Genomic DNA, 18194 nt, shown 5'->3' with positions numbered 1-18194 from the left:
GTGTGAGAACTAATACATTGAATATGTTTGAGCTTTATTTTAAAATTATACAAGTTATGTAAAACTGAATATTGGTATAATGTCTAACATTGTTTTCTGGCTTAGTTTTTGCATTTCAATTTATTACACACATTGTTTTTCCCTAGATATTATAACCATATTTTAATTATTTGTGAATCAAATTTTTTTAAGCACAGCATAAGTCTAAATGCTACGTTACCAAACCCAGAATTCAGATTCGTAATTCCTGCTAACCTGCACCTTTTATGCCACCTCCTCAAACAAGGTGTACAAAATGTAGCAGTACCTACCAATACAATATGGTTTCAGAAACTTGAACACTACTTCCAGTAACCAGAATCCCTAATTACAGTTTAGTTGCAGAAGAATTTGGATGGGAGTTAACACTCAAATCTGATTTAATGTTTACAAAATCTTTACAAAATTATTAATTAATTTAAATTTTACTGCACATTAGGCTATCAACAGGAAATAATACAATCTGAAAGAATATTCAAAAATCCTTTTAGACCTTGAGAATATGAACGGAAAAAAACAAGACCTTAAACATTATAGCAGGCTTCAAACTACTAGCTAACATATGCTTATAAATTGAGCCATGCCATAGACTGGATTCAACACAATGTATTAAGGGAAGTTTTAGTCGACACATAACCATGTAAGTGGTTAGAATATGGTTTGGTACATCTAAAAAGTCTTTGTACACTCACAAAAAAAACTTATTTCCTCAACATCCACAATCATTAAGAAAGGTTAACTTAAAACTATTAAATGCCACTTTGTAAACATTAATTTATATTGAAATAATCCAGTGGCTGTCACAAAATAAAACTTAAGGCACTATATTTTTAAAAGTGGTCAGTCATTTTGAAGGAAAACTATAAAAATAAAACAGCAATCTTCAAAGCTCAGTTTTCTAATTTCCATTTACAAACTTTATCATCAACTTAAGAGGGTGCCTCCCATTTCACGTAAAAAATTTATATTTACAGTAATCACAGATAAACTTGTAGACTTTTTCAATTGTTTAACTTTCACAAAATGAAAAATATATACAACACATACTTTTTGCATAATTAGCTGCCAAAGTTACATTTTTAACATTTTTGGGTTGTACAAATAAGGATAATTTAATTTATTGCAGAACTGAAAATTTTTAGGTTTAACTGCAATGCCAATGGCTACTTCAAGAAATGGTTTGAATTTCTTTCAGAACATATTAATTAATTTTACCTGGCATTTCAAAATTCTCAAATTTGTTACAATTTTGACAGCCAAGAAACATGAAATGAGTTTTTGTGATATAAATGCAACTATATCATGAAGTAGCCAGTGGCATTGCAGTAAAACCTAAAAAGTTTCAGTTCTGAAATAAATTAAATTTTCCTTATTTGTACGACCCAAAAACGTTAAAAATGTAACTTTGGCGGCTAATTATGCAAAAAGTATGCGCTGTATATATTTTTCATTTCGTGAAAGATAAACAATTGAAAAATTCTAAAAGTTAATCAGTGATTAATGTAAACATAAAATCATGACCTGAAAAGGGAGGCACCCTCTTACGGCAAGATATTTTTACTCAGTTTTATAATGGACCAAACGAAAGTATTAAGTTTTGTATTGCTGTTATTCAACACACCATTTGACAAAGAAATTTAAAGTTAAAAGTACTTAGTAGCATTAAAGTGAGTCACTCTGATGAATAGTAACTATAAAATATAGTCAAGGGAACAACACCTTACCTCACATATCTGAGATGGAATGCCATCACCAAGAACTTCTTTGAAAAATGAGTCTTTGGTGATGTAACCATTTATGGCAGAAACTCGTTTGAAAGCTTCCTTGATTCTCTTCAATTCAGCATCATTAACTGAAATAAAATTATAAATATGGCCTATAAGCAAATGCACAACTTTACATCCTTAACTCATTTTAACAGTTTCAATTTGTATGTATACTTGTATTTTGTAATGGTATAATTTTTATTTTAAGTTATGGTAATGCTTGAAGAAAATATGTTTGTGTGTGCAGTGTATGTAGAAAAATAATTTTAAAAAAAAACCTCATTGAGACTATGAAGAAATGGATGATGCAACAAATCAAATACATATTTCATTTAAAAGAAAAAAACTTCAGATATTTTTTACCAGTGGGAAACCTTGAGAATCATCATTACACCTAGACTACTTGTTATCACGAGCATCTTGCAAGCCTGCATGGACACAAAGTACACACACTGTACTCACAAAGTTGATCATCTTTGTTGTGTACCGAATCCTGTTCACAGCTACTCAGCATTAACACAAATGGAAAATTATCGGTGGAATTCACTGGTATTAGTACATACCTTTATCAGTGGGGAGGAATTTCACTAAAGCTTAATACTGTTTTATTAATGTGCATTCAAAAAAGGAACGGTAAAAAAATCATTTTTCACAGTTGTGAATATATATATATATATATATGTATGTGTATATATATATATATATATATAAATTCTAAAAATGTTTTTTTATTATTGTGTGTAATTATCCTTGATGATTCTGTAAAACTGCATGGTGATATGATATTGCAAGAAGTTTATTACCTCATAAATATGTTATTTTTGAGTACCTACTCTAACTTACATTAGCACCACGTTTAACACACAGAATGACATTCACGTGATTGTCATATGTGTTGTGTAAATGAGAAAATAATTGTTCCCAGTTGTATCCAGTTGTCAGAACTAAATAATTGTAAAAATTTTGTTTTTTGAATTTTTGAAGTTTTTTGAATTTTTGTTTACAGTCAGATGATATTTTGTCATTTCTCATCATACAAATTATTCTTTTTTTTGTAATTTTATAGTTTTTTTAACTCCCACTGCGTTACCCCAAATTTTAATGTTACATATATGTCATCACCAAGTGGAAGTGAGCATAGTAAACAGTTAATGTTTCACAATCGACTTATTCTGCCAGTATCTTAATATATAGCAGAATACATAAACAGGGGAGAATATTCACTTGAAATGGAAAACAGTCTTGGCCCAGGCCATAAAGTTCTGACATTAAAAATCCCTGCCTCGGCTATGCCATATTCCTAAGAATCTCAGGAGAACCACAGAATCAAGTTGCAGATAGTATTAAGGAAACAGGGGGGCAGGAACAACAGGATCAGGGATATCTCTGGTGGAAAACAGTCTTGGCTACACTATTAAAGCAAAACACAAATTTTCATTACAATAGTTACATTACAGGTAAATTTTATACCAAACATGAACTGATAAACGCGATTGAATTGTCATACAAAACCTAACCAGTAAATCTGATATATGTCTGCTAAACCAATTAAGAGTTACCGCAATGCTGTTTTAAAGAGTTTAGGAAGAAGATAATAATGTAAAAATGCATTATCAAATTTTTGTTTACCTTTGTTTTATACCCTAGCTTAATGTTTACCATACTTTGTAATATATATGACTAATCAAAACCAGCAATGAGGAAATAATTTTTCCATGAGTTATTTGTTGGTGATACCTTGTAACTTGCATATGATATACATAAAACTGTAGTTTTCTAGCATTAGATGCACTTCCTTGAACTTAATTTCTTAGATAATTATTTACGAAGCATAGGCTACCTACACTAACACAATACTTGGATTTTAGCTAATAACTGCTACTGGAATTAAAGACGATAATAGAAACACCTTAAAATTTAAAAAATTTTCATGTGTAAAATGCGGTCAATAGCAAACTTGTTTTGCTGATGCATGTGTGATTAGCATTCCGTATTTGTATACTGTATGTAAGGTTATTACAAATATGGCTAGGCCATACTAGCTTGCGCTTCAAACACAATGTTGTAGTAATGTTTACATGATATCAACAAACTTAAAATTTTAACTTATCACATATTAACTTTGTTGCAAAACAGCACTAAAAATTTTAAAATTTAATTCCTAATTCATTCTCTCCTCCATAATTTGCGAATAGGGTGGTTTCAAAATTAAAAGTAAATTGACAAATATATGATTTGACACTATGAACACCTAATAAATACTTTCAAAATACAGAGCTTTTAATTACCTCGCTTTACAGCTTCCTCATAGTTAATACAACACGGTTTTGAATCTTTAGCGCCCATAATTATGCTACTCAGGTTCGAAATAGGTACTGAACGCAATCGTTACTCTCTTAATAATGTTCATTGCATAAGGTGGGCCTGAGTTATATGTACCGAAATAAACTATTTTACTATCACTATAAAAATTTCAATTTTGGTGTGGGAAGTACTTGTTAACTTCAATCACTTGTCACTTCACGTGCTTCTGCTAATCCAAACATAATAATTAAATTTTAAATAACCATGGACAAGTCATATAAACTGTAAATATCAAGACTACCCTCCCAGTAGATGTTTATGAAAATTAATTTAGCGCTTGCAGCGGAACTTAAGTGAAATCAAACCAGACATTTAATAAGAAAAATTTATCTCAGCCTTTAAGATATTTTTTTCTAGTCATTGCCCTTAATTAAAGAATATTTATTAATTTTGTTCTATCACAAAATATTTTAACAGATATTAAGAAAGTGTAATATCATTCATTATAATGAATTACAAATGGTAATAATTACGATCACCTGTGTGACTCCATTGCCCCCAATTAATAATTCTTAGGTTGGTATTCCAAAACACAAAATTAAGGGTAAGGTGTTGAATATGCTACACCTGTACCCTAACCATATTCATAGTGCACGATAGGACACGGAGAAGCTACGATGTTCGTTTGAGGTTCAATCATCAGCTCTCGTCAAAATCTATCGATTGCATATATAAAACTGCCATCACCCGCGGTCTCGTGATCGAGACCTGGGGCGGTCCTAGTGGTTTTAGTGGCTCTTAATGAAATCTCCGGCAGGCGCCAGGTTAATTTGAGTATTAACCGAGGTGGTCGTGGGTTTTTGCCCCTGCGTGTTCCACTAGGATCGGCGGCTGTTGATGGTGGAAGGGAGTTCTGCTTTTAATACGCACTGGCCCTAAACAGTGTAGAGGACTGTTTCCTAACTGTTCAGGGGGCGTCTATGAAATAAAGAAAACGTTATTTAGGTGCTGGGTTTTAATCCCGCATCTCACGAGGGCCACCTTGGACGCGACGCCGCCTGCTGCTGCGCTCGTCGCTGAAGGTGCCACGCCCCTTCCACCTGTCACGTGGGCCACCTTGGACAAGACGCCACCGCCTGTTGTCGCGCGCGCCGCGAAAGGTGCCACGCCCCTTTCATCTGTCATGCGGGCCACCTTGGAAACGACGCCGCCGCCTGCTGCCGCGCGCATCGCGAAAGGTGCCACGCCCATTCGGTCTGTCACGCGGGCCACCTTGGACGCGACGCCGCCGCATGATGCTGAAGGAGCCACGACGCTGTCGCCGCCGCCCACCTCGGCCGACCCCATGGCGACAGTTACGGGCTGCACCGACACCACGAGGGCGCCGGACTCAGTAAGTCAGTGCTCCAGTGCCACGGTCCGGTGTATCACGTCCATGTGAGTAAATGAGAGGCGTTGACGGACATAACGGCCTCGTTGGAGGGGGGGGCATTTCACGTCGACCCAAGTGTCTCCTCGGCTTCTTCAGGCCTTTATGCCTCGTCAACGTCCTCCCTTGTTTCCCCAGTGCAACATCGGTGAAGTGCGACGGCCAGGGACGCACCCGCGTGCGCCCTAGCGTGCTAGTGAGCTTCTTTTGTGCAATAGATGATTCTGTGTTTGTATATTTTCCCAAATGGTCACGGGCCTTAACAAGTATGTAAACAATGTAATCGTAATTTATTAATTCTGTAAATTTGCTTTTGATTAATGTTTCGTTTAGTGTGTTAATATTCTGTGATTTTCTCAAGTGTTCGCCGTGCTAGTAATTGCAGCCTGGCGTGCCGCGGGGCGGGACCTCTCCCACGCCGGCCGATTTCTCCTCCCCTCCTCCGCAGCCTGCGGGCTCCGGCCGCTGGCGGGCGGGGAAGGGCAGTCGTGTTCAGGGCTCGAACCGAGGCAGTCGTGTACGCCACTCCGCGCTTCTCGCGAGGCGCGTACCTTGAGCTCGTGGCCAGTCGTACGTTTTAGTTCACGGTTTGTCGCGGCAGCCGAGCTGCCTCCGCGAGTCATTCGTCGTCTTACTGAATTTACGAGTCTTTCGAGGGACGTTACCAGTCGAGAGTTCCAGAACGCGGACATGCAATTACGGGTCTCTGAACTTACGTCGTCTTTACGAAACGTTATGTAACGGGCCGCGCACGCATTGCGCTTCTTCGCGGAGTAACCTTAAATGGGGTCAGTATTACGTTGGAAAATTCCCAATCCGTGTCAGGACATCTTAACGGACAGTACGGTCTTACGGGAGTCCGAGTCGCCGCAAGAAGGGCGCTTGTTCCGCGACGGTTCCGCCAGGCTGCGGCAGGCTCTAAAACGTCAATAAAAGAGGCTCGTGAAAACGTCAACGCCTAAATTATCCTTGGAACAGCTTACCACTATCCCTCCTCACCTAACTCTCCCTCCAGGTCCCGTATTTCCTGGTCCCGGCCACGTCGGCCTGGACCCACACTTCACCGACGAGAGCAGAACGGGCACAACAGGACTATTACGTAAACGGGGAAACAGGGACCAGAAGCAGAGGGACGTCAATAGTTACAGTGAATATATATATGGTGTTAAAATAAAATTAAAATAATCAAAAATATATAATGTCGGCCTATACACGTCAAAAAGTCAAATCCAAATACAGAGATCGTATACGGTAGGAAAGGGCTTCCCAAAAGCAATCGAATGATACTAATAAAACACCATATGACAGTGTGAAGCAGTGCCGGTAACATAATAGAATCAATGCGGCCGAGAAGATCAACGACGTTGCCAGTACATATGCAGCTGGTGCGATTAAAATTATGCAAATGGATGATGAAATCGCTTCTATATCGACGCCGGGCTGTGTGGGCATCGATTGTGCACGATCGACGATTATGAAGACACATTGGGCAGCAGCTAGTGCATGTTACGATCGCTATTAAAATATTCCAAAACATCGCTAAAATTATACCCGATTACGAGCCTGATCTCACTACACCAATTATGATAGTCGGAGACTTTAATGTTAATGTCTCACAAGACCACTCATTACCAGTCTTCATGCTCAGCGAGTTCAATTTGTCTTACATCGAAACTTTCCAAAAATGTTAGGTAATACCTGTATTGATTTAACGTTTACCAGAAATCTCGACGTATCCTGTGCCGTCAGCCGCGGTCTCGTGTTCGAGATCGGGCGCAGGTCCTAGCGGGTTGGCTGGCTTTCTTAGCGTTTTCTGCTCCGGGAGGGCGCCAGGCTAGCTCGGTGTCTAACCGTGTGATGGTCGTGTGTTCGTTGCCCCAGCGTGGTCCGCTAGAACCGTCGGCGGTGGTGAATTTTGTTTCCTGATTGGGTTGTTTAAGTTAATTGACATACACTGTTTGGTTTTTCTACGGGTCGCACGTCGCGCATGGGGGGTGCGGGGTGGACTTTTTATTGTTCACGATTGACACTGGTTCATTACATTGGGCGCGAGGTTTACTCGGCGGTACATGACTGCCAATGGGGCGTCGGAACACGTAGAAGTTTTGATTACACTATGATTACAATTACACTTGATAAAATGGCACTCTGTGGTGCTTTTAAGTACACGGTTACACTGCACACGTTATTTGAGAGGGGCACCTGCGTGCCTCTACGTGCGTTTACTTAAGACCTCACGCCAGTTGCAGTCGAGGGAGAGCGTTCAATTAGCATCGGCTAATTTCGTAATCTGTAATTGGCGACGCGCGGGCCCACCTGTGCGGACCGCGGCTCGCTATTAAATTAAAACACGTTTAATCTTGAAGGTAGCCTGTGCCTGTGCACTAGGTGATTAAATAAAGTTCTGGGGTGGCGGGAGACAGCCCGTACCGAATACTGCACGGCCCCACGTAATGCTTTGTGTGGGGCGTGTTAAATTGATGCGGCTGGGTTAGGCCCTACACCGGAAAAAGGACCGGGCGCACACGGGGAGTATTAAAAAGAGGTTTTGGTGGTGACTATAATTACCAGATGGACGTTCGGTGAAACAAAGAGATGCTGGCTCCCCGTGGGACGTGCGTCCGTCCCGGTCCGCGAGTCGCGCTGTACTGACGTGCAGCCCTGGCGCGAGGGGAGGGGTAAGCTCCCTGTCGCGCCAGAGTTTCTAAAGTTCCGTTATTCGTAAAAATCTATATAATTAACTAATTTTAAGTGGCTCTAAATTCACATAATAAAACATAATGATTAATCTAATATCTATATATGTTATAGAAATGACATTTAATAAGTTTGTCTAAAATAAGTTTGAATATTAGAGTCAAGCTGGAGACTGTCTGTTTCTTGAAAACTACTCCAGTGGCGAACGATAATGCTAATTTGGGGGTGGTTTGAATTACGTCACACATTTCCCCACTGAAATTAGGCTGAAGGCAGCAAGGGTTGCACTCACAGCTGTTTTAGCAGAAAACCACACGTGACTGAGCCGGGCACTCCTACGTCGCACTTTATTAATTAGGGGCTTTTGTTTGTTTTTGATTATGTTATTATTGCGTGGGGAATTTTGTAGGCACGGTGAGTGCATTGCATGCGTAATTAGAAATGGCTCGCTATTCTCTACCTTGGGGCTGCGGTCCGCTCACTTGACTCGGGTGGGCCATGGCTAGGGGCGCTTTCCGTTAGCGGAGCCGAGTACTGGCGGGTGCAGGTCGGGCTTTGGGGTGGCCTTCGGCCGTACGATGTCACCTGTATGCCATTTGTGTAGTACTTTTCGTGTCACAGACCTATAATTAATTAAGTTATAACACTGCAATTATTTCTTTACCTGATTTCTTTCCTGAATCCTACGAACGTAAATAGTTGCTATCATAAACAAAACATGGAGACCCGAAGGACTTCTTAGTTTTGAAACATAATGATAACATACCTACATAAAATAGCATATTTTATATTTTGTAAAGAAAATGTTACCTGTTACGTACACATATTCATGTAAAACACACGGCTGTGTCCATTACACAGCCACAACCCATTTTTTTATGATCATTAAAGTGTACAAATAGTATTCCAAGATAGTTTCGCTATCATAAAGATGTATTTGGCACACCAACATGCTTGATATGCCCGGATGATCACAAAAATGAATTTATTTATTTATTTTTTATTTATTTATTCATTTCATTCCGTAGACCCCTTACAAACTGCAGGAGTTCTGGGATATGGAACATGTCAGTTTTATATACATTAAAAAATAACATATCTAAGATCAGCGCTTACACATAAACCCACAGCAATACATAAATACAGTAATCTATGTACAAAAGAATAACAAAAGTATGTATAGTATTTGATTACATATTTAGACACCATTTCACATATACATTTAGCTTGAGACTTTATTATATTTGACAGATTTATTAATTTTTTAATAGTGGATCTTCTTATTATATTATACAATATCAAATGTGAGATAAAAGTTATTGTGTTACAAGAAGTAGAATAAAATGTCAAACAGTTAGTATGTGAGAAATTCATCCACTGTATAGAATGTCTGAGATAAAAGAAATATTTTAAGGTTCTTCTGGAATTTTTTATTATTTTGTTTGCTTAGCTCTTTCAGACTCTCAGGTAACTTATTAAATAGTTTTATGCCTGAGAAAATTGCACCCTTCTGACTTAGCTTGAGTCTGTTAAGTGGCAAGTGGAGGTCATTTCTATTTCTGGTATTGTATGTGTGCACATCTGAGCTTTTTAAAAAGTAGTCAAAATTCTTTACTACAAATTTAATTGTAGAATATATATATATATATATATATGAGTTAATGGTGGCATATGTAGTTTGGGAAGCCTACATTTCACAAAGGGTTGAGGACCAACCCGAACATGCCCGAAGACTTCACCTTCGGCCAACTTCGGGACTTTGTTTTTCTTTTAACAAGACGCGCGGGAATTTTGATTAGTGAAGGCCCACCGCCCATACTTAAGGACAGAGGCTATTCCTATCTTGCAGAATCTCGTCACTGTTGAACTATGTAACAGAACTTAACATGTTTCAGGATAATTATATTTAGTGTTGTATCTATAGCATGTTTCAATTGTTTTTCATGGAAAATTCAAAATCACCTTTATATATTTACAGCTTAAAAATTTTATTTTCTTTCCGGGAGGGTGCCAGGCTAACTTATGCAGCTGTTTGGTGGGTCGTCGGCCCCAGCTTTGTTCATTAGGATCGTGGCAGTGGTTGAATTACTAACTAGAGAAGTAGTATCACACTCCTCAGGCAGCATGGTTGGCTGATGCCTAACTTATGTAAGGGGGCACTGGAAATCACTGTCAATTTGTTCTCGCATTTATTGGCATGCTATGCATTGCGGTGTTACACTATGCGTTATACCTTATACTTTACCCTGACAAAAGTTTCCGATTGCTTCATTATGTGCTTACGTTACATCTAACAGCAGTCTTATTGGGGATTTGCATGGAGTCGGCCATACCCGTAAGTTTTTGAATTACGACTTTAACAGGCTCTACGAGCCGTGAATCTACAAGTGCTTTAATGTCTTTGTTTGGGCCAGCAGACATATGCACGGCTACATTAAATTAAAACGCTTACCTCTGGAGTCAGCGAGTTCCATAATTGTCGACCCTGCGGCGTGGTCACGTGGCAGGGTTAAATCTAAGGCGGTTGGGATAAGCCCGGCTCCGCAAAGATGACCCAGGGATGTGTGGGTAACGAAAGAAAAAAGATTTAGAGGTGAGAAAGTCTATAAAACATTTACCACAATATTTCAAGACGTGTGTGAAAATGCTGAGAGTTAATATTGTGGTCATTCACTAAAAACTGGTTTCATTATATTTGTGAGGTTCATACTGTGCAGCTATACTGCATGACTATTAAGTAAATTATATAAACAATTATTTAATGCACAAATTACTACATTATGTTTCTCACCATAAAAGTAATTGTCCATAAAGGTACATACTGAGGTTGTTTAAAACAATAGCATGTTATGAGACTTTGTAGTGTCACCTGATGGTATAATGTAAAGAGGAAATATTACTGTGTAAGCTCTGTGTTGGTAATGCTCAGTATAGAAATTCAGTAATGTATGAGACATTTGCAGCCTAGATTGACACTAAAGAATATTTTTTTTATGAAAAAAAAAACATAAATATTAAATTTTTTTTGTGTCCACAGTAATCTCTTTCCATTGTATTATTTTATCCGTAACATTCCTGTATAAAAAATCCTATCATTGTAGCTTTCCTAATTGTTCGTTGGTTTACTTGATATGTACCAACACTTATTCGTTGGTTTACTTGATATGTACCAACACAGTGGGTGAATGTATCTTGAAAGCGATACCACATAAAAGGTTACATGTTACATTTAAATTTATATGTTCACTTTATAAAAAAAATTCATTTATGTGCTGTGGAATGAAAAAAACGAAGACACATTGAATATTTAAACACTAATATTTTAAAGGCATAAAATCTTGCACTTTCTTTCTTGTACATACTAATAACTACAATGTGTTTTAAAGATAACTGACATGTCAAAAGGTAAAATTATTTATTATGAACGTTCAGCAAAAATTTTTACACTTTTCTTTCCTTTAAATGACAGCATTATTTTTTCCATATGAATCACCCAAGTTTGGTAAGTTTTGAAGATAGACAATCATGAAATATAAGGTTGTAAAAAATACTCTTTATTTCTCCAAAAAAAAAATTTATTTCACTTTCTTAGTTACTAACAATTAACCGGCAATGAAATAAAATTCTAAGTGAAATAAAAAAAGCACTATTATAACAAAAATTCACAAAATAATTCATTTTCATTGAATGTCCAAAGAATTTAATCTACAAGAAAAAATGTTCTAATGTCTTCACATGCCAGCATTAAACAGAAAATAATTCTTCCTTTCTACGGAGTGTCCAAAGAGTTTAATGTTTCAGCTCATTTTCTAATTTCCTTACATACCTGCAACAAACAGAAACAATTACAAGTACTGAGAATGTAGAGAATAAGTCATATAAATGGCAATCTGGAGACAAAGTCCATAACAGAAACTGTAGAGCAATAAAGTAATACATAGTATTTAACAGAAACTATATAGCAGAAAAATAATATTCATGGCAACATGATACACACCAGATGGTCAACACATTTCATTTGGTAAGTATATGTATAATTTGATAAGCTCAATAGTTTTGGTAGGCCTATCTTATTTAAATGTATACTGTTCTTCATGTATTCACAGCTTTCAAATTTTTTTTTTGTTTTTAATATTTGTCAAACATTCAGTTACATAAAAAATTGGAAATATCGTATACCTACATCACAAAGAGTGTTTGGGTGATTTAATGCAATGGCAAAATTAGCACCTACACACATTAATTAAAAAAAAAACTACTACTGCTTATAAATACAAATGGTAACAAAAGTTAACAGCACTTAGCTCTTAATGTTTCTCAGGTAGATGTATAGAATATAAACGTGTGGTGATTGTAGTAGTGACTGCATTTTGCGATACTGTATGCTGCAACACTAAGTGAGATTAATGGCAGAACAGTAAATATTTTTTGTGTAAACTTAAGACAAGCAGCCAGAAAAGTAGGTGGTTTATTGTTATGATTTTATAAAATTTTAAAGTAATTAAGTAGTAGTGTTTTGTGTTCATTGTAATTTTACAGTTTATCAGATTTTTTGCAAACAAGAAAATAAAAATTACAAAATACCTTTTGCTTCCTGAAATGCTTTGGAATCATTTTGTAAGACAGCACTGTGTTACATCAAGCAGTCTACCAATAGTTTTATAGTTTTAACATTCATGATTGCGATATCGCAAGTGCCGCCATGTGCGAGTCCCTGCTGTGCTTGCAAAAAGCTTGCTTCAATAAAAACAAGGGCCTCATAATCAGATTTTGTCACATATGGAGTTATGTGTTTCTTGCTGCAAGTATTGCTCTCTTGGGTAATGACTGAAAAACATATCAGGAAGTAAAAAAAAAAAAGTTATAATTTTTACTCTTCTTACTTTTGTTGATTAAAACAAACTTAATAAAATCTTGTGCAGTTTTAAAAACGATAAACAACTTAAAGTACCTCAACATTCTCTTGGGAAATATTTCGATACATGTCAGGATGTGAGAAAAAGTTTTTCAGAATTTTTTCTTTATTCATTTAAAAGCCGCAAAACAATACAATTACTCTGTGCATTTTATTTGCTGTTAGGAGAGAGGTGGGTAATAATCTTACGTTGTGGCTTTTCCACAAACTAAAAAAAAATTAGACAAAAACTTTTTTTGACACTAGTCATAGCCCTGAATTTATCCTGAAAACAGACTTTAAATTTCTACAGGTTAGCAAGTAATCAAAGTTTAAAGCTTACATTATAATACCTGTGCATTCACACATACCTGTACGTTCTTAAAGTACAAACACTGGGAAAAAAACTTTTGGACGGAGGACATCCATATGCTTCTGTTACATCAGATATATATCTTGAGAAATAATAATGAAATGTAATATATCTTCAGTATGGTGTTCTATTATACTAGTACAGGTAGGGCTTGTTCTTAAGTATAGAATATGATACCACAGGTAAAATATATACTGTACTAGGTATGTTCTAAATCTAGAATAAGCATGGCCATAGCATAAAATACGTTACCAGAAAGCTAGTTTAATACACAAACATATTTTGTGCAAAACAAGCATTAGAATACTCCCAAACTAAAACCCCCATATAATCATGCTAGTCACATAATAATGCAGAAATGGTAATGACATAAATGTGCCATGTTAATGTCATCATTAATGTGATAATGATATTGTGATACATACTTGTCCCGAAAGTGAAATTGGTAAAAGTTCCGTATAACATATTCAAATTCATCCCTTGATCCAGAAGGCATGATCTTGTATACATTGTTCCTGTGGTACATTTTGCTTGATGTTTTGATTTGGTACATTGAAAGAACATGGGCATACTAACTTGTGTTATTACAATTTATATATGAATGTAAAACAGTTACAAAAGAAATTATTTCACAACACCTGAGATAATTTGTTTGTCTTGTGATGTTCTAGTATTTGTTATGTCCATACTCTTTCGACGTAACAAATTAAAACAGCAAGCATCTTGTACCACAAAACCAAGGGATCAATTTGGACACGTGATACGAAAAAAATTACGTCAACCTAGGCTAAACTTTAAAACCTGTAGAGAGAAAATATGAACTAAATGATGATACATATCTCTTAATTTACACGCAAATCTGAAAGTTAGTTAAAGTTCAGTTATCCAAGTTTTTCACTTGATCCCGAGGTACATGATGCTTGCTGAAAGATCCTGAACATTACGAATACTTGTAATATAACAGTGAATAATAATCTTAAGATTATTACTAAATATGCACTTTCTTTCTATGAATTAAACACTTAACCTCACAATTATTATTAATAAGTGTTTTTGATATCCACCAACATGGTCGTGCTGTTATGAAAATAAAAACAAAGTCACGAAGTTGGCCGAAGGTGAAGTCTTCGGGCATGTTCGGGGTGGTCCGCAACCCTTTGTGAAATGTAGGCTTCCCATGTAGTTTAGCCATCTAGACTAGTGATGGGTCGAAACAGTTCGTTTTAGAGAGTCGTTCACGTGCGCTCACTCTCGACAGGGAGTCGTTCGTTTGAGTCATTCAAAAGAGTCATATCGTTCATGAGCGGATCGTCTGTCGGTAGTTGTAGATTACGCTCGCGAGCGAGTCGGAGCGCGTCACTTCATTCAGGAGCTAGTCCGGGATATTCATTTCGTTCAGTTGCGAGTCGTGAGTTGTCATTTCATTCACGAGCGAGTCGGGGTCGCAAAAAGTCGCGAGCAGCAAACAGTCTTTCTTTGTGGCCAAACATTTTGAACACGGGAGTGAGTATAAATACATAATAATAAGATTAACTTTATTTATTTGATCTTTAATATACTTAAAGTGTTTAATGTTTCCATGAATTATTTTGACGTTATTTAATCATGGCACCCAGAAATCAAAAAACTAGTCAAATTTGGGACTATTTTTCAGAAGTTAATAACAGTGATGGAAAAGCAAAATGTAATTTCTGTTCAAAAGTGATTTCGTACAAAGGTGGAAGTACATTTAATCTCACACGCCATGTGCGAACCATACATCCCACAATTTCACTGTCCTTGAAACGTCAGCTACCTGCAGATATCTCAAGATTTGAAGAGGATAAACCAAATGATCCAGAACCTTCTGTATCCAGTAGGCCTGCAGAAGAAACTTCAAATACTCAACGAAACACAGTCCCTTCTAGTGAAGCACAGTCAGTAGAAACAGTGTTACACACAGGTCGGAAAAGTGTGAGTACAATTTCTTCATACTTTCATAAGCCATTGTCAAATAGGAAAAATAGAGACATTGATAACAGTCTTACAGAATTGATTGTTAAAGATTACCTGCCTTACAGAATAGTAGAAAGCCCAGCTTTCAGAAAATATTCGCAAAATTTAAACAGTGGATACCAACTTCCTACTCGAAAGACTGTTTCCACTGTTTTAGTGCCTCAAATGTACGAACAAACGAAAGTAAAAGTTAGGCTTGCTCTAGAGGCTGCTGATGCAGTTACAATTACGACAGATGGTTGGACATCAGTAAAAAATGAAAGTTACATATCAGTAACAGCACACTATATTAACAAAGATATGGAACTACATTCCTGTCTTCTTGAATGTTTTAATTATGACGACAAGCACACTGCTGTAAATGTAGCAGAGGAATTAAGGCGAGTGACACATGAGTGGGGCATCGACAGAAAAGTTGTTGCAGTTGTTAGTGACAATGCAGCTAACATGGTGGCAGCTGTTAACCTTACCGGCTGGACACACATATCTTGTTTTGCCCACAACCTGAACTTGATTGTTCAGCATGGACTTGATGGGACTAAAACCAAGATACTACTTACCAAAGTCAAGAGTATCGTGGCATTTTTCAAACGAAGCCCTCAAGCTTGTGCAAAATTGAAATCCATGCAAGAGCAATTAGGTGAGCCATGTCTGAAGCTAAAGCAAGAGGTCGTCACTAGATGGAATTCTACTTACGACATGCTTCAAAGAATTGTTGATGTCAAAGATGCCCTAGCTTCAACTACAGCCATTAACTACCCAGACCTTCCAGTTATTACGAACGAAGATGTGAGCAATATTCAAAATGTATGTAAATTATTGAAAGTGTTTAAGGACTGCACAGAAGAAATTAGCTCTGAAAAACAAGTCACTGCTTCAAAAATAATTTTGTTTGTTAAAGCACTGAAGACATGGTGTGCTAGACGTAATTCCGAACTCGACGAAAATGTTCCCGCCAAGGAAATTGCAGAGAGATTGCTAGAAGGCATCAACAAACGCTTCAAAGCTGTTGAAGAAAACAGTGTGTTTGCAGAAGCTACGATGTTGGATCCGCGATTCAAGGCCCGTGGTTTTTCCGATGTGAATTCTTCGGAAAAAATTAAACAGACTCTAATTTCGCACTGCGTGAAATTCGGATCTAAATCTAATCCAACCATAACACATGAGGTGCAAAATGCTACTCAATACCAGGGGTCTTCGATTTGGGAAGAGTTCGATGAAAGTGTAAAAAAATTGCTGAGCAATCCCAATCGAAAAGTTGCAGGGATAGTTGAAGTCGATAAATTCCTACAGGAACCATTGTTGCCAAGAAATGGAAACCCGCTCACTTGGTGGTTTGAAAGGCGTGAAGTTTATCCAACACTATTCCAACTAGCCAAAAAACGTCTTTGTGTAGTTGCGACCTCAGTTCCATGCGAACGAGTTTTTTCTAAAGCTGGCCAAATTATCACAGATAGAAGAAGTAGGCTTTCAGGAAAATCTGTTTCACAAATATTATTTCTGAATGAAAATTTGTAAAGTACTTTGTGGACAATATTTAAAATGCGCCTTATTATAATGACTTGTTGAAATATGGATATTTAATCGGTGTTTACCAAATAATTGCAGTTATCGCAAACATTCATTATGGACCAAGAAACAATTCCCGAGTACATTATTATTTCAGTAATTTTAACTTCGAACTGTTATGCATCGATCTCAACAAAAAGGATTACTCCTATGTGTAAGAAGAATCTGAATCTTATTCAACGTGTGTCGGCTTTTGAAAGTGCAGCAGGAGTCAGTGTTAATTAGCATCTCAACTAGTACATAGGCCTAAGTGTTCCGTTTTGAAAGTCGAAATATACACTTGCTGCAGTCAACATAAGGTAATCATTTTCGCTTAAATTCATGTAGCTATTAATTTAATTTAAATGCGTAATTTACCATCTCACCTAATTTTATTTTTAAATTAATTATGTTCAAAATTTCTGTGCAGCTATAGGATATATGTAAAATTTTATATGTTTTTTTAATCCAAGATATCACAAAATTATTTCAAGACGTTACATTGCTTTTTTACCGAGTAGTCGAATCAATTTTTAAAACAATTTTCACAATTTTTAGCTAATTTTTAAGTCAATAAACCCAATATTACACAATATGTGATGTGGCATGTTGTAAGGTTTTTTCTTTACAATATTTTTCCACGATAAAAGAAACCTGCACTCTTTTCGTATTGTTTCTCTCTAGGATTTAAAAAATAGAATGCTGTGCTGTGTGATTTAAAGCAGATACCACGCTCCAACGTTATGAATCTGTTACCAAAGATGTGTCTTTGTAGAAAACACGCGATAATGAAATTCTATAAGCCTACAAACTAGCGGTCTTATCTGCTACCCGCCAACTTCTCTTGTCTCATTTTTCATCCAAACAAGCCAAGGTTATCACACCTACGAGATATCTGCTTCATTCTCACATTTCGTCGAGCGAGCCAAAGTCATTCAACCATTCCTTTCTGTGTATCATTCGTGAATATAGCCTGCCGATTCTTACCTTTAATATCGTTCGCGAATGATATGCTCTTTTTTGAAGAGCGACTCGCGAGTCGCTCACATAAACGAGTCGTTCAGTATAAACGACTCGTTCGCGAACGACCCATCACTAATCTAGACGAAATCAATGGAAAAGTTAGCTCTGCTCTTGCACAGAATTTGA

The 18194-nt window shown here is 36.9% G+C and overlaps 1 protein-coding gene across 2 annotated transcripts in view; it reads right to left on the bottom strand.

Annotated features, from left to right (window-relative positions):
* LOC134529795 (ubiquitin carboxyl-terminal hydrolase 32) overlaps positions 1-4395 on the bottom strand; it is an 83120-nt gene extending 78725 nt beyond the window's left edge. Inside the window, exons 1-2 of one of the 2 annotated variants that reach the window (XM_063364247.1) lie at positions 4094-4395; positions 1764-1891 (exon numbers count right to left, since the gene is read on the bottom strand). In XM_063364247.1, coding sequence (XP_063220317.1) covers positions 1764-1891; positions 4094-4151 — 186 coding nt within the window. In that variant the 5' untranslated portion in view covers positions 4152-4395. The remainder of the gene's footprint in view (positions 1-1763; positions 1892-4093) is intronic. The other variant, XM_063364248.1, reaches the window with a different exon arrangement.
* Between the last annotated feature and the right edge of the window lie 13799 nt (positions 4396-18194).

This window comes from Bacillus rossius, chromosome 2 (genome assembly GCF_032445375.1).
Source record: "Bacillus rossius redtenbacheri isolate Brsri chromosome 2, Brsri_v3, whole genome shotgun sequence".
In the NCBI taxonomy this organism is placed as follows: Eukaryota; Metazoa; Arthropoda; class Insecta; order Phasmatodea; family Bacillidae; genus Bacillus; species Bacillus rossius.
Note: the sequence above shows the minus strand (reverse complement) of the source record. Positions and strands in the feature narration are given on the sequence as shown.